General features: G+C 43.5%; 1 protein-coding gene and 1 long non-coding RNA gene across 10 annotated transcripts in view; one reads left to right on the top strand and one right to left on the bottom strand.

The window, feature by feature from the left end:
* LOC111243522 (gamma-aminobutyric acid receptor subunit beta-like) overlaps nt 1-14,023 on the top strand; it is a 38,502-nt gene extending 24,479 nt beyond the window's left edge. For 3 of the 9 annotated variants that reach the window (XM_022789224.2, XM_022789221.2, XM_086992286.1), the window contains 3 exons: nt 559-672; nt 1,494-1,854; nt 2,735-6,516. In XM_022789224.2, coding sequence (XP_022644959.1) covers nt 559-672; nt 1,494-1,835 — 456 coding nt within the window. In that variant the 3' untranslated portion in view covers nt 1,836-1,854; nt 2,735-6,516. Of the gene's footprint in view, nt 1-558; nt 673-1,493; nt 1,855-2,634; nt 6,517-9,250 lie in introns of those variants that run through there. The other 6 variants (XR_015329774.1, XR_015329773.1, XM_086992279.1 and 3 more) reach the window with 6 other exon arrangements.
* LOC111243503 (uncharacterized) overlaps nt 1-21,858 on the bottom strand; it is a 59,684-nt gene that overhangs the window by 31,196 nt on the left and 6,630 nt on the right. The window contains exons 2-3 of the long non-coding RNA XR_002670506.2: nt 18,252-18,497; nt 546-17,485 (exon numbers count right to left, since the gene is read on the bottom strand). This is a non-coding gene — a long non-coding RNA (uncharacterized LOC111243503). The remainder of the gene's footprint in view (nt 1-545; nt 17,486-18,251; nt 18,498-21,858) is intronic.

Raw genomic sequence — 21,858 nt, 5'->3', positions numbered from 1 at the left:
TAACCGGCAAATTGCACGCCAAACCGTAGACGCTATGATGGGAACTGTTGCACCCAAATATCTGGCCTGAGCATGACTACTGTGTACCCGTAAATTCTGACAATTTTGTACGTTGTCTGTATGCCTACTTATGCAACTGTATACCAGCTATAAGCATGCTTAGACTTAGTAGATATTGGCTTCGACGACGTCCTGCGCTTTTAAGCTAGGATCTATTGTGTCGGGCCTGTTAAAGATTACAATTACTTATGTTCAATTGACGTGCTCCGAGAGCATTTTTCTGCATCTCAAAGTTACGCATCGAAAGTACACGTTATTGACCTTTATCTGAAATCTCTTTGTAAGCAATGAATAAGGTGACTAAACGTCGTTAGAAATAGCTAAGCTTAGAAACTACACGTGCGGCGCCTAAAGTTACTCGTCTGATTCGCAGAAGAAGCCATTGGCAAGCGAACGATTGCAGTTGATGGAACTATCTAACATTGCCTAGTGCCGATATCGGAAGTTCTTATAATTCGTGTGTGTTTGTTGCATGCGTTGCTTACTTCATCTTCACAGGGTATGGTGGGGGGCCTGCGCAGGCGAGGAGTGGGAGACACTTGCTGCTCGAGTGTACCCGGGGGCTGTGGCTGCCCCTCAGGGGGCAACCCTACGCCTCAACCAATGTCAATGGTAAGGTTCCTATTTATAAGAGCTCGTATAGCTACAATTGCCAACGTTGCTGACTCCAATCTTTTGTCATTGTATCCTACCCAGATACGACGTTACATACAATCAGCCGAGAAAATTAAACATACATACTAATTTTGAAGTGTGTGCACTGGGAATTGTCATCTAGCTGTCTAGACTATTGCAAGCGCCCGCGTAAACAAGCTGAGATAACGAGCTGACACAGAGCTAACCTGAACTGGCATTTAACCAACACGTCTACTACTATAGTATCTCATTGAGTGCGAATTCGGCGACGTCACACGACAATCAATACGAAAGTTTGCTGATTGGCCCACTTTTTCAACTACTAATTGCTTTTTGGGAAAGTCTAAGTACCTTGTATAGTCAGAATCGTAATGGCCACCCCAACCTACTGTTCGTTTCTCGTTAACGTAAAGCCCCTGTAAATCTTCTGTGCACTGATTAATTCAACACACGACACATCGATTTATATTAACATACTACTATTATGGTAGTCTATATAGCTGCAATGGTGCTTGAAATGCTCAAAGACCTTTCATTCGCGCTTCAACATAAATGAAACTCGAAAAATATAACGTATATGTATATGTACGTTATATTTTTATATATGTTTCTATATGGTGCCAGCTTCCACAAAGAGAGAGAGAGGGGTATTTTTATTGCCAATAGTCGATTCCTAATGGGTGTGCAGCACGGGTCTATGTTTCTCTAATTAAACTCTCTCTAATGAGAAACAATCAATTGGGTGTGCGTGTGCGTGTGTGTGGGGGGGCGGGGGGATGGGGGCGCACCACTAATAGCAGGAGGTGCGGCTAAAGATGATCTCGGACGGTCCCGCGCGTCCGGAGTCGAAGACGTCGGCGATGCCGGTGACGCCCGGAGGCGGGGCGGCCTCCGGCGCCAACGGAGCGCCTCCTTCGGTCCCCTCGGCCCCGTCGTCGGGGGGGCCTCCGGCTGACGCCACGCAGCTCGAGGCCACCGCCTTCATCAAGAATCCCAACAAACTGTTCGGGGTGTCGCCCTCCGACATCGACAAGTATTCACGGGTCATCTTCCCCGTTTGCTTCGTCTGCTTCCAGCTAATGTACTGGATTATCTACACTCACATCAGCGACATTCTGCCCGAAGAGATCGAGGGCTAGAACAGATGACATTTTATAGGTGAATACACGTATACGAGTTTTTTTCTGCAGAGACAAACGGACCAATATCACTATCGGTCACAATTCAGTAAATACTTAGTGATTATAAGTACTGTCATGATGATAGCGTAACAAAGAAATTAGAGGATACTTGACGACGCTAATTCGTACTTTCCTAGGATGATATAGTATTGTTATAGTTAGAATTTTTCCCGCATAATGAACTTAATTGATTGGTACATTCGTTCAGTTATAAGTTTGCCTTTGGGTGCGTACTTGCAAGCAGCGCACGATACGGTTTCTCTAATTGGTAGCTACGAACTGTTCGTAATGTATTCGCGAATATCTCTTCATATCTATGCTCAGAACTGACAGTTGATCCTATAATGCGTGGAGCTAGTCACTATCTATTCGAGACCAATCTTTTCAGCTATAGTCATCGGCTGACGAATGACGCCAATGTCTCGCACTCCCGAAAATGCTTGCCCGATCGTTTTGTCACTGGTGTGCTGCCTGCAAGACATTTCCATTGAAGGTTAGGTACGCGGCCTTTCGACGAGGACAAACACAATTTGCGAGTATGTCCTGCGCGTTGTTGATTACGAGTCAAAGCTGATCGGCCCATTAGAGATTCACCAATCCAGTAGTTGGTTAGCCGCTCCGATATAGATTTGCAATCACAAAGATACGTAGCGTATCCTACCTCGCGATAGATTCAAGCGCGTTTTATTAAGTTAAACTGCCTAATCTGGTTCGATTCGTTAACTTAACTTTCATTATTAATCATTTCTGGTTAAAGGTGTTCTTGTCAAATTTATTCACCGTTTAACACACGGCTGGATACTGTGATCGTACACAGACTCGACCTAATGTTCTCTTGGTCTATGGCTCCCTTGCAGGTCGTAGACTGCAGCCGGGCTAACGTACGTTAACAAAAAAAAAAAAAAAAAAGGCAAGCAAACAAATAGCTAATAAATATAAAGCAGTCCGTCATCGTAAGCAACAATACGGCACAAGTTACTCTCACCGCTATCGCTCTTACTAAGACGAATTACTTTGCCATCTCAGTAATCATCGAAGTACTTATGGCTAGTTAACGAGTTTTAAAGAGCAACTCGGTAATGGCTCGCTTCGACAACTCAGCACTCAACCAACGCGTTTATTACTGCGGCAGCAGAAGAAACAAGAAAAGGTCGATTAGACAAAGGTATCCGCCGGCAACAGATAACAGCAGAAGACAAATAGATAAATAGTACGCACGCAGGACATGTTGACAGGCAACGCAACGTACAAAGCGAGCATCGTTTTCTTTTGCCCTAGAAGAAAGAGCGACGCTAGCGACGTTATCTTGCAAGGACGGTTGATTTCGCAAGTTTTTATTCCCCTTTTTATTATTATTAATTCTATTTCGAGACAATGGCAGTAATAGTAGTGAGTACGACGACGGTTTCATTCTACTATTATTATAGATAGAACTGAGAAAGTAATGTGTAAATTGACGTTTGACGTTAATATTACTCACAAACACACATCGAGGCATTGGGAAAACGGCTGGGATCACAGAAGATCGGATTGGCCAAACGAGTCAAATTCGACGAGATGACTTTGTTCGTCATAATAATGATAAGAAGATTACTAATTTACGATAGTTTGAATGGTCAGTAAACAGAACAGGGCCATAAGCGCGCAAGTAGTTCGATCGCTTGGCATCGACAGAAACAGGCATTTACATTTTCAGTATGAGGAACAAAAGGCGGCGGCAGCGGCAGCGGCAGCAGCAGCAGCAGCAGCAGCAGCAGCAGCAGCAGAAGCAGAAGCAGAAGCAGAATTAAGGTAGCGCATAGATATATTGACACTAGTGTAGCGGCCGCCATACCAGAACGTGCTGTCCTCCTGATTAAACGCGAGTGAAGAAGGGAAGCATCGAAGAAAAGAAAAGGAAAAAAAAATACACATACAGATACTTTTACTGATGATCGTTAGACGACTATGCCAAATACCACTGTATAGCAAATAGAGCTCTCCTATTCACTGCTGTTGCCAAGGCGAGAAAAAAAAGCAAAAGCGTTCTCATTTGAGGGCAGACGAAACATGGGAAGACAGGAACGAATTCACAAAGCAGAACATGCCATACTGGACGATGTCGGATGATGACGGCGACGAAGGATGATGACGGCGATGATATCTATCCCTGCGAAAACGTTTTACGTTAGCAGACATAAATTGGTCCAATTGTTGTCATTACTAACTAGGCTTGTTATCAATATCGCATTCGTTTATTTACCCGCGGAAGAAGCAAACAACAGTGATTACCGTAACGACACGAAATCAGGAGGCAGCTAGAATTGTTATTAATATATACATACATATAGAGTGCGTATATCAACGGACCCGTGGAAAATTTCTTTGTATAACGTTTGCGTGATGACTACTAGTTATTGTTCCTATTAAGTTGTTGTTGTTGTTATTATTATTATTATCTTTTTTTTTTTTTTGATAATTATTATACTGTTAGAGATGTTGTTGAGTGTGTTATATTATCTGTAAAATAGCTACACGATAATATTAGCTGCGAAAACAAAAAGAACATAGACTGCGAAAAAGGAAGACTGCGAAGAAAGTAAAACAACTAGTACAACGTGACTCGTAATAGTGACGATAATAACGACTATTATTAGATAATTAGTAGTATTAATATTGTTGTTAATCCTGTTATTACGCCTTTCATTACAATAGTGACAACATAAGTAAGTGCTGTCGACGGAAAATGATGACAATGATTTCTAGTAAAACAACTGAGATTGGAACGCGAGCCGAGCAACGATGTCACAAGCATAATGAGATGGTAGATCGCAAAGAAACATCTGTCAGCGCTAGAAAATCTTCTGCTGCAGACCGGGCGACAAACCCAAATCTTAGCCATCACGAACAGTTCTGTTCTCCTCTACCACTTCTGAAATTCTAATAGTTAGAGCTGCTATTTCGACCTACATTATCGTACTGTTGTCATCGCTAAGCACGCTCAAAACCTAACACCTTGCCAAGCGGCGTGATTTTATACACAGTTCGTATAGGACTTGAACGCCGAGCATACAGACAACGGGAAACAGAGAAAGCAAGCGACCGACCGACCGACCGACCGACCGACTGACCAGTCAGTCAGTCAGTCAGCCAAACAAGCCGATTTTTGCTCGTTGTCTGACCCATCGCAATGATGTTTTCGAACGAGTTCTTCTCGACACATCGCGTGGTCTCGGCGCTTAATCCTGCACGACCCAGAAATCACTCTAGCGTCGCGCGAACTCTTCCACCGCAAAGATGCGTGCAAAGACCCTACACAGTAACGATGCTATGAACTCTACGAATGCAAAAACAGCATTCTATCCGTACAATGATAAGACGCAGAACACACATGAAATTTTATTGTTGACGGTGCAATACCAGGCCAATCAAATACAGTTGACTTTGAAGGCAACACCAGAACATCCATACAGCCATACATAACCACATTCGCAGCAGCAGTCAGTTTACACATAAAAAAAAAACCCTAAAAAGAGGAATAGGGGAAAAAAGCCAACAAACATGAAGCAATAACGAAAACCAAATAAAAACAGCTGATCATAATAATAGTCGTAATAATAGGCGAAACCGTACTATTGCTGCTGCTGCTGCTGCTGCTGCTGCTGCTGCTACTACTACTACTACTACTACTACTACTACTACTACTACTACTACTACTACTACTACTACTACTACTACTACTACTACTACTACTCTGGTTAACAAAAACTCTATACATAGGAATATCAGTATTAGCAAGTAAAGTACATACTTGATTGAAGATAGTTGGCTAGTGATCAGCCGAAATCGATCATCTTCACGCAGTTTCTCATTAAAAATCGACCCGGGTCTAAGTGGCTACTAAAATCAAAAACAACCCAAGCTAACCAGACAAATGGAAAGAACCGAACGAAGGAGAATTCGCAATAGTCGGACAGCGTCAGAAAGCACGCCTCGTCTCCAGCGGCCAAAGTAATGGCTAGACAGAATAGAAATGACGCAAAGATTAGTAACTGAAATAACGAAAAGTAGCAGCGCGTGCTTCAATCGACGAGCAAGCGCAGTATGATTACTGTGTAATAATATGAGGCACGATACTGCATCTACTTATAGCTTCTATCGTATATATCTAACGGGAGAGAGACACAAAACTGGACATAAGAGACCAGCGCAGCAACAGCACTTGAAAAAAATCCAGCCCGGATAAAACTTAACAAACCTAAGCCGAAGTTACAAGTTTCTACTCGGTAAATGCCAGCGACAGCGGAAGTGAAGCTCGCAATGAGAACATGTTCGACGTTCTATCAACGTAAAACGACCATGATCCATGGCTAATTGTGAGCGAACTGAAGACCGAGTGAAACAGCAATATGAAGAAGCCGATGATAATAGCGGCCTCTCGAAGATGGAACGCAGCTTTCTTTCAAAAGGTCGCGTCTTCGTCGAATAGGCCCACTGGCGAAAGTTGTTCCGCCTCTCAGTCACATCCATATAATAGTAGAATCGCATAGCAGTTGAATGGCTACTATTCGTAGACGAAGCTAGCCGTCCACAGGAACAAACTATTATCGGCTTAGAGATACACTGAAGAGACAATAAACACAAACAAAGTAAACGAGTAGCTCGTTTTCGTCATCAGTGGGTATACATACATATATCTCGGAATAAGCAATATAATAGCGGTAGCGGCCTGCCTACTAGAACGTCACGCGACAAGATACAATAGCTGCGGCAAGAGACTTTCTCGCCCACAGCTCACGACGTGTCACCTACGAAACCGACCGCACAGACAGAACGAAGCTATTTGACAACGACGACCCCCTAAACAATTCGTTATTTATCGAATCTTTGTCTCGGTCCTTTATCCAAAATAATAATTGGCAAATTGGTTATTTCTTATATTAAGATAAGATTAACCTAGTTCTAGACAAACGCCCTCTCTAACTTCTGCATTTGTTAGAACCGAAAACGTAAGCAGGATGATACTGACTAGAAAATTAACCAGTGCAACAGAGTCTGTTACCGTAACATAACAAGGATTCAGAAAGGATTTTCTTTTCCCTCATTTTAACATGTTTGAATCTATATAACCAAGGGGAACAGTTTCTTGATCAGGGCACCCTCTCATCATTCCCTTGTCCTTTCCGCTCAATGTGGCTACGCTGCAGGAAAAAAGGGTCTAGGAGCTAAAGAGACCTAAACGAACAATATACTCATGCATGTAGAAACTAGACTTTTATGAAACAGAATGTTGTTCATGCTACAAACGGAACCATGTAAAGAAAACCTAACGGAAGCGTTAAAATCTACTTGGAGAAGCGGAGCTACCGTTTGAAACACTACTGCGATGGAAATTGGCGGACAAAAATAATGCTAGCTTCAATAATTTGACTCAAATACAGACTGCATAATTATCTAGGATCTACAATGGCTCGATAGGGTTCATGCAAACAGGGTAGATAACGAGGCGGTTAGACGGACAAAACGTGACGCCAGTAAAAGCACGTCCAAATATAGGCAACACGATAATAACAGCCACAACCGACCATGGTCACAACACCACAGTATATATATATATATATATGGTGTTCTGAGCGAGCTAGAGTCGCAAACACAGATGCAGACAAAGTTCTGAAAAAGTAACATTTGCCTATAAGTTCCTTGTATTTGATAGAGTTGTTTTTATTTGACGAGTAAAAACAATCGACCGAATTCATGAAGTCGTGAAACAAAATCAACATCTCTTTGAAGTGCTGGCTATTTCTAGCAGCTAATTTAAGCCATGACACCCTAAGGAGCTTGTAACAAATACACGACAATTCCATGTGTGCTACAATATTTACATAAACCAAGAGGTAGGAAATGGCACAAAAAAGGCACATCGATGGACACTAGCTGGACATCAGACTGACACTGAGAAAGTGAACGTTCCCTATTAGATAAACTAATTTCGAAAAACTCGGTACCATTTTTATTTCGAGAAAGCCAAAGCGAACGAACGCAGTGATGCTCATTACAAGTTCCTAGTCAACATCATAAGACAAAGATATGAGAAAATTATTTTTCACGTAACTGAAACCGGCAGACGCGCAGAATCCGTCCAACTTATTAGCTAAACAACTGTACTCCAGTTTATTGGTTGACAATCGAGCCATTGCTGACGATTGTGTTTCTCCGGAGTTACGAAGCTGACTCTCATTATGGCCACAACGTCTCTGTTTTGCCTTCCACATTACGTACTCGAAAAAAAAAAAAATATTGTTCCTTATAACTCATCGACCTTGTGACGATCGAACTTGCTCGATATTACCCACGGGACAAAGTTAAGAGCTCACGCCAATTATTGAAAAAAAAGTGAGTTTTGATGGCTGGAACCCGGGTCTGTATCGGCCGCCATCTTCGACACTTGGCGGTCGATTAAAAACCAATCAGACCCACAAATTCCTCGTCGCTGCAGAAATCAAATATAGGAAAGCTGCAATGATATCGTTGCACTCATTATCAAGCCTATGAAAAGGTAGACATTACAGGTTTATAATTACGCCAATAGCTAAAAACACACGGAATTCAAATTCTTATCCTCTAAACAACTGGGGGTCATTTTGCAACGTTTAATAAAGAATTGTAATGCGAACATAAAAACTATTATAACTATTAAACAGCTTGAAACTTCCGACCAATCATTTATTAAAACACTCTGCCTCTGTATGCAGAGGCATCATTACACTGAACAAGCAGAAATTTTCTCCCGTTATGCAATTGGAATTGTTTGTACTATACCGGCGGCCCAGTGAGTTTAGACCAGCTCAACGATACGATCACGGACATTAAAAAAGTATCTGCTAGAAATTTCAAGTATAATATTTTTGTTAGAAACAATCAATTATATTATTACGCCACTTTCTTTACCCTATTTATAACAGGGTGAAGTTTATTTCGGCCTGGGTGAGAAAGCGTCTTGCCGGGTTGCTATGATTATTCTTTTGCGCACTATATTCCGCTTCATAGGCGTAATTTTGTGTGTGTTTGTATTTGGTCTCAATAATGTCGAACTCTCGATGTTAGCCAAGAGTGATTCGCTCAGCCGTTCACTGAACAACACATTTACACAGCATACATACGTCAGATATGACGTAGGTCACTGAAACGGATGTGTGGTTATAACACAGATCTCATGCAGTGATGATAATAGGATCACGTAGCAACAAGGTGGAAACCGGCTAGAGTGCGGCCCGTCCGGGTACTACAACCATATCCCTGGACACATTCGAGCTCTCAGGCCTCGTGACGGCGTATGGCTCCGCAAAGAACGAAAAACATGTCCTAATTATACTCTGTCTTCTTCTTTTGCTCAGGACAGATGAGGACGCCAGCGAAGGGTGTCAGGGCCAAGTCGGCGTGTCTACAGAATACAAGTCCATGGTGATAGAACTATCTTCTCGCAACTGCTAAGCGGCGAACCGCTGATACCAAACAATTGACAGCAACACCAGAAGTCAACGCGATAAAAACAACAATACCAACAACTAACAAGGCAACAAATAAACATTGCTAAACTGATAAAAAGAGACGATCTGTTGATTTCAAATCGAACTTCACGCAAGATCAGCAATGGAACTTCTAATAAATACGAGCTTCAGACCGGTGCCGGTCGTGGCAACTGGTTGATTTACAATGATGATGATCATGGAATAAAAAAGATGAAAATAACAATAATAGTATTGATAACGACTAATGTTAGAAGATACTAAAAAGAGGGCTGACATGGAATTGAAAGAGCGAGCGGCAGACAGACAGACAGAAAGAAACTCCAGCGCAGGGATTCCAGCGACAGTTTAGTTACGTACTAGTATAATAGTAGTAATGATAATAATAATACTCCGACGTACAAATAAATGTAAGCAAGCTATTCCGAAACACACATATACACATACATGACCTCATACACGAAAGGCGAAAAACAAGCGACAGAAAAAAAACATGAAGCGTGAAAGACGGAGAGATTGATGGGACAGATGATGTTGGTGACGATTATCATGCTGATGATGATCAAAATAATACCCAGAGAGAGAGAGCGAACGAGCGAGAGAAAGGGAAAGAGAAAGAGAGAGAGAGAGAGAGAGAGAGAGAGAGAGAGAGAGAGAGAGAGAGAGAGAGAGAGAGAGAGAGAGTGTTGTTTTGAGCTGGAAATAATGATAATGTAGAGGCCGCTAAAGATGTTACCATGAAAATGATGCGACTGCATCCACCGGTCAATACGATGAAATGATGACAACTACGATGATGGAGAACTACAAAGAACAACATAACAACCCAAGAATATATAAGACCGAAGAATAATCTCGAAACAAGATAGAAAAACACAAGCAGACAGAAAGAAAAGAAAAATGCATGCGCTATATATATATATATCGCATACATTTTTCTTATATATATATATATATATATATATTTAAGGAGACGCAGGACAGAAGAAGACGAGTAGGAACGGATAATATGTTTAGAAATCGTCCGAGTGCGCGATTGAGTTAATGGCCGGCAGCGGTGGCGTGCAACGATTACGCGTTGCAACGAGGGCAGTTTATAAAACACGGAACATATTGTCGCATTCGGGCAATCCTTGAGTCTCGCCCACCATAAAGCGCCACAACGATACCGCATGAAGTCGTTATTGAAACCTGCGTATGTCACGAGGTCAAAGATCACCGATTGTTGGACATGTTCCAATTACTATCAAAGTGTGGCTGACACTCCTCCCGCAGACGCCGAGGAACCCAGCGAACACAAACCATGAGTTTTCGCCATATGGAAGCGAGGCATGGATACTGTCGTTAAAAAAATGGGGGTGGGCAGTGAGTTACCAGCTGATTGTACTCCACACTAACGCATCCCCTACGCACCGTTTAGCCGGCCGTGTCAAAGCGCCTATAGACTGGTGAGCTGGCCCCAGGGCCGTAGATGCCAAATTTTCCTTTGTAGTCCTGAGCCCTTACGATTGCTCAACAAATATAAGTACATATATCAACTCATGTCGACCTAGACTTCGTCAGCACCCAGTTATGATGATGATTGTTGATATTACTACCGTAATTATGATACAAACAAGAGATATATACGTGCACAGTATCTTTTTAAATCTTCCGAAAGTACCTATTGAATTGCAATCATCTAAGTTTTAAAGTTAAAGCAACACCGCCCTTCAGGGTCTCGTTGATGTCGAGCAGTAAGCGCCACCAGTATTTCGCCTCCAATAATAAACCAGCTACACCAAATCCACTCTGTCTATCCGTAACCACCACATTTTCCATTGCACATCACGATGTCTAAGTATTCTTTCCTCCTGACTGATTTTCTTTTCTCGACATCCTTTCCTCAGCCCGCGCCCTTATTTTCCCTGAGACACTCAATCTGATGTGCAGACGAGTCATTATCACAAGTTAATGGGTGCCGTCGATGGTCGGCCGACGTACTACAAACTCTGGGCGTATACGGGATCGCTTTGCGGTTAGAACCAGGAACCAATTCGGCTACAGGGCGATCATGTTTGTACTCACACAAAAAGAACAACATGAACGCAATCATCACGCAAACTCACATACAAGTAAATAAGTAAACGAACCTTCATAGTATTCAATATAACAACAGCAACAAACAGACGAGTGACCATATAAATTATAACTGATATACAATGAATCGTCGTCACAATGCACACGGCAGTACCCACAGACATGCTTGTCAGTACGTGCAGTGACGACAACAACAACAATGACGACAACACCTATGGAAGCAACCGTGATGCATTGTCTCTGTATAACGTATGTGAGATGCAGGTAATTGTCGACTAACAGCACATGCGAACATAAACAGATTCTGCCACAGTAAAAATCCCCGCAGGACACAAGTCACATATAGGTGACAGAACGACGCCTTTAAGTCTTCAAAATTTTATGTGAAAAGAAAGTAGTTATGAAACGGATTGCTTTTAGTTCGCTCCTTCTAATTCTTATTGCGCAATGAATGATTTGAAGGGTTGCAACTGACAATAGCTCACCAAATCAACACTAGTCAGACCAAAGAAGGCCGCCAGCTCAGGTTAATTTGCCGCTCAGGACATGACACTGGAGGTCAGTAACGAAACACGGTGCTTCAATTACACAAAAACAATGCGTTGCTCAATGTTATCTTTGTGCGTTGGGCTTCGACATGGCAGGAGAGGCCAGAAACGTTGCACCGATACGGAAGACATATGTACGTCGTTGTCAAACAAAAATACGTTTCTAAACAAAATCATGCTATAGACAAGTTAGTCCAGTGAAAATAATAGTCATATGTCGTATAGAACTTTTACGTACTGTTGACAAAACTCTATGTAAAATATGCGTGTCCGCCATTTCTATTCTGAACCTCTCATTTGTTCCCCTACATACATACATGCATGCATACACATTTAGCCGAACCAAAGCGGTAAATCGGAATACACCGCAGAAGCAGGGTCAAGCCGAAGAGAAAAAGGAGATTTTTATTTCAAAATAACCCCTTAGGTCTCTTTAATGAAGGCAAACGCTTTATGATGGTCTTTTTTTTGTTAAAACCCGGGGGGACGACGACGACGACGACGACGACGACGACGACGACGAGTACGGTAGCAGAAGCAAAGTACGCCAAGAAAATCTTTATAACAAGTACTGTGTACTGTATGGGAAGAAGCCGCAAAATACACACACGGCTACGATTTTGTTTACAGGCACACAGGTTCAAAACTGGGGTGTGAAATAGTTTCATCGATATTAATGCACGACAAAAGTATTCTTGACAGAGCGAAAATAAGGAGTAAATCATTAAATCGTCTTGAATAGTAATAATGGTGCGAGGGACGACAAAATCATCTGTCACAGTACACAAGTTACTTATGAAAGCCTCCAACGTTTGAAACGCGTTGACGTCTTAGAGATATGCCTCAAAGTTACCATGTCTAATAGAATAACGTAAGTAAGCAAAAAGCAATGTTTTTCCTGACGAAGCATGGTTTGTTGCGTGTCCTATTCAGACACTCAGGGCATAAGAAAAGGAAATGGGTAAACATCATGAGGCTGCTCTTCAAATGACATCATTCATCGTATATATATGGGGGTGGGTGGGTGGTTGTGTGTGTGTGTGTTGGCGTGTGACTGCAATAACACAATAAATATATTATGAAGGCCATAAAGTGACAGATGGTAGATGAAATGATTTCATTATAGATGCTTATTCGTATATAGCAAACAGCATTGAATAGAATAGAGATCGGGACGATCAACAGTGTACCAAGACATGGTTGGCGTAGCAGCTAGTTGTCTTAGCTTGAGGCTTAATGCGGCCAAAGGTTATCCAGCTGAAATTGGGCATAAACGACTAAGCCAAATGTTGATATCCTTGCAGATTCTCTTTTCGCTTGAGTCTAGCTAGCAAGGGAGGCTCTGCAAACTTTCTCGCAAAGGACAACAGCAACAAGTCGTCCTTTATAACATTCACTAAATAATCACCACTCAACATTATTCCGAATAAGTTGGCTCTACACGTAATAACGTTTGCATAAAGTTACAGTAGAAGCGGCGGTGAGAACGATGCCTCCCCTGTCCGTAGCCCCCATTGAGACTGCGGCCCAAATCTCACAGTGTGACAACGAACACAGTGGATTGAATTGAGACACACAGTGGGTGATATCGTATAGCTTTTCTGCCTATCGTAACTACCCGTAATCACTCACGGAGCAGGGGAATGCTTGTTTGTTGATCGTCCCACACAGTCGACGCGAATGATGAACGAATCGCACAGACGCCACAAAACGAACAATAATAAACAATAATAAACAATAATAACAACGGTAGTCAACCGTTAAAACCATATAGAGTGAACACTGACACGTATACACACATGACGATAAAAGTTCAATTGAATTATAAGTGCTAATAATATCTAAGTTGATAGTAGAGCTGATGAAAGTTGATGTTATACAACAACAACAACAACAATAATTACAATGAAACTACTAATAATAATTAAGCTAAAACGAAGGAAGCTTTGGATTGCTTTTGTAAAAATAATCGAATAAACTGATTCATTTACGATTAACGAAAAAAAAGAACAAACGCGTAATTACTTAATCAAGTGCGTAATAACTTCATTCCGTGTTCCGTAACAGGCTGAAGGGCAAGTAGAAGTTTAGCTCTGGCATATTTTTGCTAGAATACATAGCTTTCGGTTCTACTGACCGGCGATGATTAATCCTGGCATTTACAGTTAAATGATATAAATAGTAATGTTTTCTCTGCTTCTTTTTTCGGTAAAATACCAAATCGCAAGCCCGCACAGAAATTAATAACGAATAAAGGTCAGTAAGAATATACCAATTATAATTAATATTTTGATGGAGTATTCCTTTTATTCTATGCAAATCTACAATAACTCAGTTAATAAATAAAGACTCCAATAGACGCATCCCGTTCGTTACGTACCATGCGGTCGTCTAATGTTAAGTGTTACAACAAGCATACATATACGTCATGAGGCTATTGGTGCCGAGAGGTTCCCGCCCCAGGCAAAAAATGATATTAATATTCGTGAAGGAGTACTAGAGGGAGTGGGAACCCGATGGTTGAGCTAAAGTTAAAACGGAGGACGTCCCGCTCTGCATTTCAATCGTTTCGCGTGTGGGCGAGAGAGTTGTGTCGGGAGAGAGAGGCCAAGGGGCGGAATTGGCTTGCATCTCATTCTGCCCTCTCGCACCGAACTCCAGTCAGTGCTCACTTACTCCGCATTTGCCCTCCATCCAACGGCTGCGCGCGTTAAGCCTCTGCCACCCCCCTGCCGGACGGACCCCTTCCCCGCAGCAAACCCCTTTGAAGAGCAAAATGACAACGTTGCTTTGAGCCGATAGCCGTTGACGAAAGAAAACTGTAGCCATTATTATCATTACCTCAACGGGACGTGGAGTTACGTTTATTTTTTCAAGAAATTTTATTCGTACTGTCTTTTTTTAAACGTATTTTAATGTTCTATGTGCGTGTGTTTCGTGTGTTCTAAATACAAATCTATTCAGTGTCAAATAGAGTCAGCTAGAAAAAAGAAAAAAAAGTATATATATATATATATATATATATATATATATATATATATATATATATATATTACGTGCGCTCTTTGCGCCGCAGCACCATCACCACTATCAGCAGTAGCAGCAGCCAGGCCACCCACTGGCGCAGCCCAGTGAGAGCTAGGACGCCGCTAAAGTCTAATGCCCCGCCACGCCCGCGACTGAAACGCCTCCGCCGATCCGCTATAAGCTTCTACTCATCGTTGATGGCCGAACAAAGGAGCGCCCTGCACGGCCCATTCGAACTCGTGAGTACACTCCCTCTCCTGACGTGTGGTCCTACCCATTGGGCGTGCGCCCTGCGCTAGGCCCCCGCTGAGGGCGCCGCCTGACGCACGAGAGAGGACACATGGAGGAGCGTTTGGCGTACGGGGCACGACGGTTCGGCAGTTCGTGGTCGACGGCCTTCCTCCACTCGCCGCCATTTGGAAACCCTCCCGGCGATCTACTCCCTCTCACGCGGGCTCCAGGGACTGGCTCCAGCGCCTGCCTCCGGCACGCTTGCAGAGCAAACTCAACAACAACAGAAACCCTCTTTTCGGTCTAGCACGAGCACAACAGGGAGTTCGACTAGCCACTCAACCTTTTCCACGTTCAGCCCGCCTTTACTCTCCTTTGTTCGTCTTTATTCCCTTTCCTTCGCCTTCGTGTTCATGGATCGCCGCTGCCTCCGCCAGCGAAACCCCTCACTCTTTTCCCTGTGAGGCGCATGCCGTTTATCCTCGCGCCTGCTGCTTCACGGGCCCCCATTACTCAGACTTTTATCCCCTAATTTTGTCGTGTACACGATGCTGGTTTGTAGGAACAATGACGCTGCTAACCTATAGCAGGCTATAACGAACATGTCATAGCGGGACAAACCACAAAATTTCGGGGCTTCGAAAGGTCTGGAAAACGTTATAGATTTTGCACTTGCTTTTTCCAAGTCAAACAAACAGACCGTAGGCACGTTTGCTCCATTCGGTGACAAAGAGAAAGGGAGCTGCGGTGGCCCGAAGTATTATGCACTCACTTGCGCGTATGTGTATGTATATATATAGAGCAGTACACTGGCACGGCCGAGCGTTCTTGGCCATATCCCCTCCGCCGCTAATGAACATCAGGCCTTGGCAGGAAAGGGGCCTGTTAGAAGCAGCCCCATCAAAAGGGGGTGCGGCTCTACGCCACGTTCATGAAGTCTGCATGGTGCGGCGAACCTTCCTCTTAAGTATGCTTCCTCTCCCTTTCCCAAGAATCATCATCGGCAGTAGCAGCAATAGAAACAGAGGTGCCTGAAAGTAGGTCAAGCTACGAATTTAGGAAATGTACCAAAGACCCGATTGGCCATCAGCAAATGATACCGTTACCACGCAGCATTGAAGTTGATTATTATATACGGAGTCACTGTGGGGACAAGCGGCCGCTGCAGCTGTGGTCGCGGCAATCGGCGCTGCTGTCGCTGAGCCTTTACTTCCTTGCCATCATCCCAGGCCGCTTCCTGTTCGACGTTTAGCGGGAAGGGGACTCCCATAGGAATCGAGCGTTCGCTCTCTCTCCTCGGCCCAAAGTGCGGCCAGGACAATAGTATGTATGTAATGGTGTCGCTGCTAGCGTGCACGGCACGGCCTGAACAAATTGGGACCCACCCCCGGGAGGTCCTTCTATCAACCTACCAAACCACTCGCTTCTGCACGTAAATTATATCATATGATAATAATGTTAACACCCATATTAACAGTAGGAATATACAATCGTCATGCCTAAGGACAACCGTCATTGCGTAAGGGCGGAAATAATAATGTTTTTGAACTCAAACTGATTATAGTGACTCTCTCGATCTGCAGTAAACACCCAAAAACCTTGCTTGAAATGTGTGTATTCGGTTTAGTTAGCTACCATCAACAAAGAGCAACTACTCTTACATGGTTTGTAACGATTCGCTATCCTGGCAAACCAATGACAAGTCGCGTAATATTTGAAAAGGACCATACGCACCCGATCAACATCTGTGAGTCCTCGGTCAAAAGAGAGGTGCGTAATCTATGCCACCGCATTCGCACGTTTCCCGCACCATTTAACAGCTGCATGCATATAGAAGCGGTCCAGAGAAAGACCGTACAGAGGCCAGTTTCAGATGGAAGCAAACTACTCTGATTCACATAATGGACTTCGTTCTATCGCTCAGTTTTAATTAGTTTTTTTCATTTGTTTATCCCTATTGATGTATGTGAAACTCATCATTTGCGACACGACTCTACGTTAAGTGGCTCATACGAACACTTCTTATAATTCTCGTTTATGTCTAGACGAAGCTAGCTATTTCGATCGACTACATCAGCAGGAATGAGCTATACATCATCAAACAAACACTTCATCAGAATTGTCGAAATATAATATCTCCTGTCGATTTTGTTGTCCATATGATTCCAGCAACCAAGGGTCCAGACAGATCCATTGTAAGGCGACAAGTTTTAGCCTCCTAGAAGATTGAATTGAGAAGTCTTAGAACATTGAATCTCGTATGTATGTGTGGAGGGGCGTGCTTGAAGGATTACACCTTTTCTAGCAAAATGGACTAACCTTCAACGACCATAATTGACTTCAACCCAAGTCAAAATTCATGGCAAAACTTCAGTCCTTGTAGGTACATTTACTGAGGCATGTCCTAGTACTGCATGTACGCGTAATCATAGTTACATGTAGTAGAACTTAGCGTTTATGTCACTATCTGCATATATCAGCTGTATATTATGCCTTAGCCGCGTCTTCGTACAAGCCAGAATGCCTTAACCAGATTTTACTTTTATTTTAAGATTTGGAAAAATTACCTACCCTTGTGATATATATATATATATATATATATACATATATATTCGAATATTTTCATCCATTAGAACTACCTGACCCAGAATTATTGATGCTGAAAAGAAATGCCTAATAAATTAATCTATACCGTTCTTTTGGTTTTATTTTTACCTAGATCGATTATGTATACACGTACTTAGAAAGAATCACATTTTCGTATGTCAAATAGTGCTTGTTACGAAGCGCCATTGATTTACCTCAGAAGGTATGATTTCTACATCGCAAAAATTCACAGTTTTAATATATTACTACTGGTTAGGTAGGTATTAAAGAAAAGGAAAACAATTTAACGGGAAGCTAGTTTATTAGACTTGTTCCTTTATAGGTAGTCTAACAGCCCTTATTGCCAACAAAGTGGATAGCACCGTGAGATACTTAACTAGCTAGGTGGCCGAAAAACACCCCTCTACAGGAACGGCATTTAGATGTGGGCTTAATTCTTAGCACGTTTTCGTTTAGCCCAACGATTATGTTGCGTGGACTATTGGTGATTGAATAAAGTGGCCAGTGCAGACCTGCTATTTTTCAGTTGTACAGAAAAACCGTGCCAGCTCTCGATTCCTGCGTAATTTCATACAGAAATCGGAGTAGATTTTTCCGTACTCATGTTTCAGTGCACCATTCACCTGCGAGACAAAAAAAAAATTGCTGGTAAGATCTGACATATACTTGACAAGAGAAAACCTATTCGAAAATACCTCAACCATACGCAGAATCTGGACAGTGGAGAAAAACCGTTATTTATTCAGATGTACAATCATAACAATCGAATACATTTATAGATACCATAAACATTATGTAAACATCCGCAATTGACAAAATTATATACAATGGCAACTCGCTGCGGAACATAATTATTCTATAATTGCTAGCTAATAACCACCAATATGACCCCGAAATATGATTACTAATATAATTATTTCCGTTTATTACTCTTTCTCCCTGGGGATGTAGTTCTGGATAGCCAACCCGCCTTGCCAACCATTAATATATTATCGCTACAGCCGCTAGTCCATGGTTATGTCACCGGACGACAGACGGAAAGAGCGGCTCACGAGCGCCGACTAATCTACACACACACACACACACATATATAAACATGTACACATAGACAGGAACTACCAACCCGACTAATAATTCTAACGAATGGCCGTGGGCGATGGCCGCAGTGGCTGGTGGTCGTGGCTTTTACACGGGGCGCTGATGACTAGTGGTGGTGCCGCTGTGGCAGCGCCACTCGCAGTGGCGACTGCGACGCCAGCGGTGGCATAATACCATGCCTGTTGCTGCTGCCGCAGCTGAACTGCAGCGCGAACGGCAGCAGACGCCACCATCACTATGACCACCAGGACCGCCATCACCAGCAGCGTTACCATGGCCGCCAGGCGGCACCAGCATCGGGACACTCGCATACAGCCGTTGCCGTCGGCAACAACCGAACGTTGCGTTGCGCTGCTCTGTTCCATTCCGTTGTTTCCCTCGTTCGGCGACTTCTTAATTACGCGTGATATAATAATAATGGATGTTACAGTTATTTGAATTATCATAATGTTACGAGCCGAATAGACGATGGGTGATTCTTGAACAGATCCGGTGCAGCGCAGACACGCCAGGTATGGCAGAAGTGATAAATCTCACTGCCGCAACAAACGTGGCTTCGATGCCTGCGTAAATAGTGACGATAATGGGTTCGCTTACGATTTATGACGGTATCGCACTTACACAAATATACGCTCACATGTGCATACGCCCGCACACACGGCTCTATGCCAATAAAAGAGGACTAGGTCTCGTTACGGCTAGCAAAGATGCGGTGCTGGTAGTAACATGTCGAACTTTATAAATAGCAATAGACATGATAATAGTTGATTTCTTGACATATCATGTGTTCGAAGGAAGCTAGAAAAATAATCCCGCAAACCTGTTCCCCTAGTAAGGTGTCTAGATAAATAAGAAAATCTATGATTCTTTCACGTTATAACCTCCTATCACAGTATATATAGAATAATGACATTTGTTAATAAACAATCAAATGTTCTTACATACGCAAACAAATGCATACGCGTTCAGCCAATTAGAATGTGTAAGGCGTTACATGAGATACACACACAAATAATGTAGTCACAATATTTATGCGAAATACTACGGCCCGTTTATTACTTGTCTTGTTTTGCATCAACTGGGCAGCACACGGCAGCTTCATAAGCAAAAGCCAAGGGATAGGACGCGTTCTAGACCCACATCCCCTTGGGTATACAATCGGCTGGGCGTCTAGCCGCTGCCGGACCAACCATTTGCTGAATACTTCCGATCTTGCTTGGGTGTGGAGATCAGATCGATCATTCGATCCCCCAAGGCTGATTTATTGGCTAACTACTTGACTGACGCATGAATGAATAACTTAAGCAGATTCTGCCCGGCCACCAACCTGGCTAGAGCGTCATGACCTACTCATTCATTCACTGGCATATAATAATCGTCCAACCAGCGAGCTGGCCAGACGGACGGCTAGGCAGGCGCAAGTTGGCCGAACTGCTATTGTAGCAGGGACCAAAGAGCGGAGAGGGTCGCGTTTAAGACACATTATTCAGCGGCACTCTACTAGCGCTCGCAGAAAACCATTGCCATTACCATCACCTTAGTTATAGCCACCAAGCGGCGGCGGCAGCAGCAGCAGCAGCAGCAACGAACGGAAAAGCGCTCTCTTGTTGCTGTCCGCGACAGCCCCGCCAACGCGAGCATTAGCACCAACGGCCGCGAGGCCGTTCGACCGGCTGACGCGTCTGTTGCCTACGACGCATGCAGCTACACAAGGTAGACAGTCTAAAATCCGGTATCAGCTGGCTGCCGTCGGAGCTTCCAGGTGGCAAAGCCGATCGCTGTGAAACTGCACCGCGTCATTACGCGTTATGACACGGTTGTCTGCCTGACTGCGCGACGTTGCCGTTCGTTTCAAGCAGTTCGGTCCCCAATAGCAACGACAACAACAGCGATAACAACAACAACAACAAAAACGGTAACGATTCATATACACAGGCGAAGCGAGTGAGCAGCGAGGAAGCGCATTCGCATAGCGGTTACCAGAGATACTAAAATGACCGCCATCGCCGCCACCCTCACTCTCACAAGTTGAAGGAAGCAAAGGGAGACTCAGCTACTTGTAGCTGTTGCTGCTGCTGGTACCTGCCTGCAGGCAGACAGGCAGGCAGGCCGGCCGGCCGGCCGATGTCTAGTCAACCGAGCGGCCACCACCACTCACACAACTGCATAACGGCAGTCAGCAATGCAGAACCGCGCACCAAGCCACCAGTCATAGAACGATCAGCCACCGCTCTTTCGGCTGGGGAGCTGAGAGAGGGTCGTGGTAGGAGTGTTTGCACGACGTTGTAGGCGCTTTCCGTCTGCAATTCGAAACTACTGGACGAGAGGGGCGGCCAATTGTGTGTTGCTTACGGTGTGACGTCACGCGCTGGCCGTTCCACCAGCCGGGTCTCGAGCGCCTGCAAACGCGCCGCTAAAACCGCACTTCTCATAATGCTATTTTCATTTAACTAGACTAAGTTAAATAAGTGCAAGCAACAAAAGCAGCGAGCAAAATATACATTTGCTTGAAATATGCATGAGCGTCTGAAATGATCCAATACATTTCGGTGCTCATTCAAATAAGATGTGTTTAAGTTGAGCCGCTGTGAATTGTGATCTAGTTTATGTCGCGGAGCATTCATTTTGTTAATTAATGTTAGTTATTAGCGGCAAAGTTAGTTGCATAGAGATACGTTTGACGTGAAACATCCTGATACAGTAAACAAATTAGACCGCACACAAACGCAATATGAACGGACGGATTGGCGAAGCAAATTTTAAACTATCAACGCGTTCGTTTCCAGTCCACTTTTCGATAGTAGCGACATTTTGGGCGCAGCAAAAGCTTACTTTTGTTAATGACTGTTAACGCCACGAGCTCACCTAACTAATTAGATAGCAGCA

The sequence above is a fragment of the Varroa destructor genome, unplaced genomic scaffold (genome assembly GCF_002443255.2).
Source record: "Varroa destructor unplaced genomic scaffold, Vdes_3.0 BEIS01000001.1, whole genome shotgun sequence".
Classification (NCBI taxonomy): domain Eukaryota; kingdom Metazoa; phylum Arthropoda; class Arachnida; order Mesostigmata; family Varroidae; genus Varroa; species Varroa destructor.
This window is presented reverse-complemented; position numbering and strand designations above follow the sequence as displayed.